This window comes from Eurypyga helias, unplaced genomic scaffold (assembly GCF_000690775.1).
Source record: "Eurypyga helias isolate BGI_N326 unplaced genomic scaffold, ASM69077v1 scaffold35258, whole genome shotgun sequence".
In the NCBI taxonomy this organism is placed as follows: domain Eukaryota; kingdom Metazoa; phylum Chordata; class Aves; order Eurypygiformes; family Eurypygidae; genus Eurypyga; species Eurypyga helias.
The window spans coordinates 7,599-9,442 of NW_010265646.1; the positions used below are offsets into that span (position 1 = coordinate 7,599).

The 1,844-nt window shown below is 58.0% G+C and overlaps 1 protein-coding gene across 1 annotated transcript in view; it reads left to right on the forward strand.

The window, feature by feature from the left end:
* RELL2 (RELT-like 2) overlaps positions 1-1,698 on the forward strand; it is a 9,232-nt gene extending 7,534 nt beyond the window's left edge. Inside the window, exon 6 of the mRNA XM_010156818.1 lies at positions 1,657-1,698. Within this exon, the coding sequence (XP_010155120.1) occupies positions 1,657-1,698 (42 nt within the window). The remainder of the gene's footprint in view (positions 1-1,656) is intronic.
* The last annotated feature ends 146 nt before the right edge of the window (positions 1,699-1,844 follow it).

Below are 1,844 nucleotides of genomic sequence, written 5' to 3' on the forward strand. Positions count from 1 at the left end.
GCATGGGACCTGCCCTGTCCTGCCCACCCTGTGTCTGCTTACCTTTTATGATTGCATCTTTTTATCTATTTTCTAATGTCTGGGGTGTGCAGAGTCACCGCCCACCCTGCCAGTACCTGCACGGCGTTGACTTGCATGGGGGATGCTGCAGACCCACTGCCAAGCTGCCCCTCAGGCAAGGGATGCGTTTTCCTTTGTGGTTGGGCTCTTTGGGGACATCCATTGAGATTGGCCTGGGGGAGCTTGGACACTGCACATAGCTTGGTCTCTCCAAAACTGCAGCCTCACTGCAGTGCTGGGGTTCAACATGGCCAGCAATGTAAAGGCAGGGACAGATGTATCCAAAAACCTTTCTTGCCTTGAAGTCTAGGAAACAGTGAAGCCAGCCGGTTATTTCTTGGCTCTTCTTCCCTGCTCCAGAGGGGCTTGTGCTGACTGTGCTCAGAGAGGACAGCCCACCCTGGCAGGAGCTTCCAGCCCCCAGGTTTCTCCCAACCTTTACACCCAACCACCTTACTGGAGGTGCTAGAGAGCTCCGGGGCAGCACTGGTGAGGACACTGTTTGCTTGGCCATTGATGGCCCCCTATTTGGGGGACTTGCTCCCTGCCACTGCCTCTGGGCTGTTACCACCACGCAAATGATGCTGTCAGTGGTGTAGCAGACACCCAACAGGTTCATCCACTCGTGTGCTCCCCCACGGTTCTGCAGTTGGGGAAAAAGATGATCTTCATGGAAGGGGGCTTGGGGCAGGCACCTGGTGCGGTGTCACACCATTGGGCTGGCCTTTGTTTGCCCTACAAAACCAGCACCGAGGCACATGGCACAGCTCTCGGAAGAAAAAGGGAGCAAACCACCTGAGTAAAAACCCTGGCATGCTTCAAAGCCAGGCACAGTCCCTGGGGCTGGCTCTGCTGGAGCTCCATGGGCCAGACATGGCCCATGCCAGCAGCCCTCGGCAGGGAAGTGTGATGGGGCAGGACTGGGTCAGCGTGGGAGAACCCAGGGAAAGGTGCCTAGCTGAATGTGGGCTAAGGAAAAAGCAGGAACCTGCTGTTTATTGTTTCCCTCTTTGCTTTCTGGTGGCTGGGCTAGAAGGTCTGAACCATTTTGTGGAGAAGGGCAGCCCGAGGCAGCCGCACAGAGACCTGGAGGTGGTCACAGGTCCTCCTTCCTCCTATGGCCCAGTATGCCTTGGGTGATGGCTGTGGTGCCTTTGATCACTGGGGAAGCTGTTACGTGCAGGGCAAGCCCAGGGACGTGGTGATTTTCTCCTCGTGTCCCCCTTCCATGGCGCCAGGTTCTTGCCTCTGACCCTGCACCAGGCTTTGATGTGCTCCATGACACAGGGTCCTAGGAGAACGGTGAGGGGACCTTGCTGGGACATTTGTCACCGAGCCTGACACCACTTGGACACTCCCTCATCCCCTAGGTCCCAGCCAGGGCCACCATGAAGGTTGTTAGCTGCTGCTCAACATGTCCTGCACGTGATGGGGAAGGGCAGAGGCGGCACTCGGGTGGCAGTCAGCTCCTTTTGCCTCAGTGGGGTTCTGCCCAGGGGACCATGGGTCACTGCTGTGGCCAACAGTGACCCTGTCCCCCATCCCAGCACCCTGTTCCCATAGGAGCACTGACATCCACATCTCTCTATCCCACAGGAACCCAGCACCGTGGTGCAGGACCGAGGAGCAACTGTGTGACGTAAGTGCTTGTCCCCAGCCCCTGGGGCGATGGCTGGGGTGGGGTGGGAAGGCACCGGCAGTGTTCCTGCCCTGGTGGGTCACAGCCTGGTGATGGAGAAAGGGTGAGCCCCTTCTCCAGGAGGGTCACTTCCCAAAGCATCGGG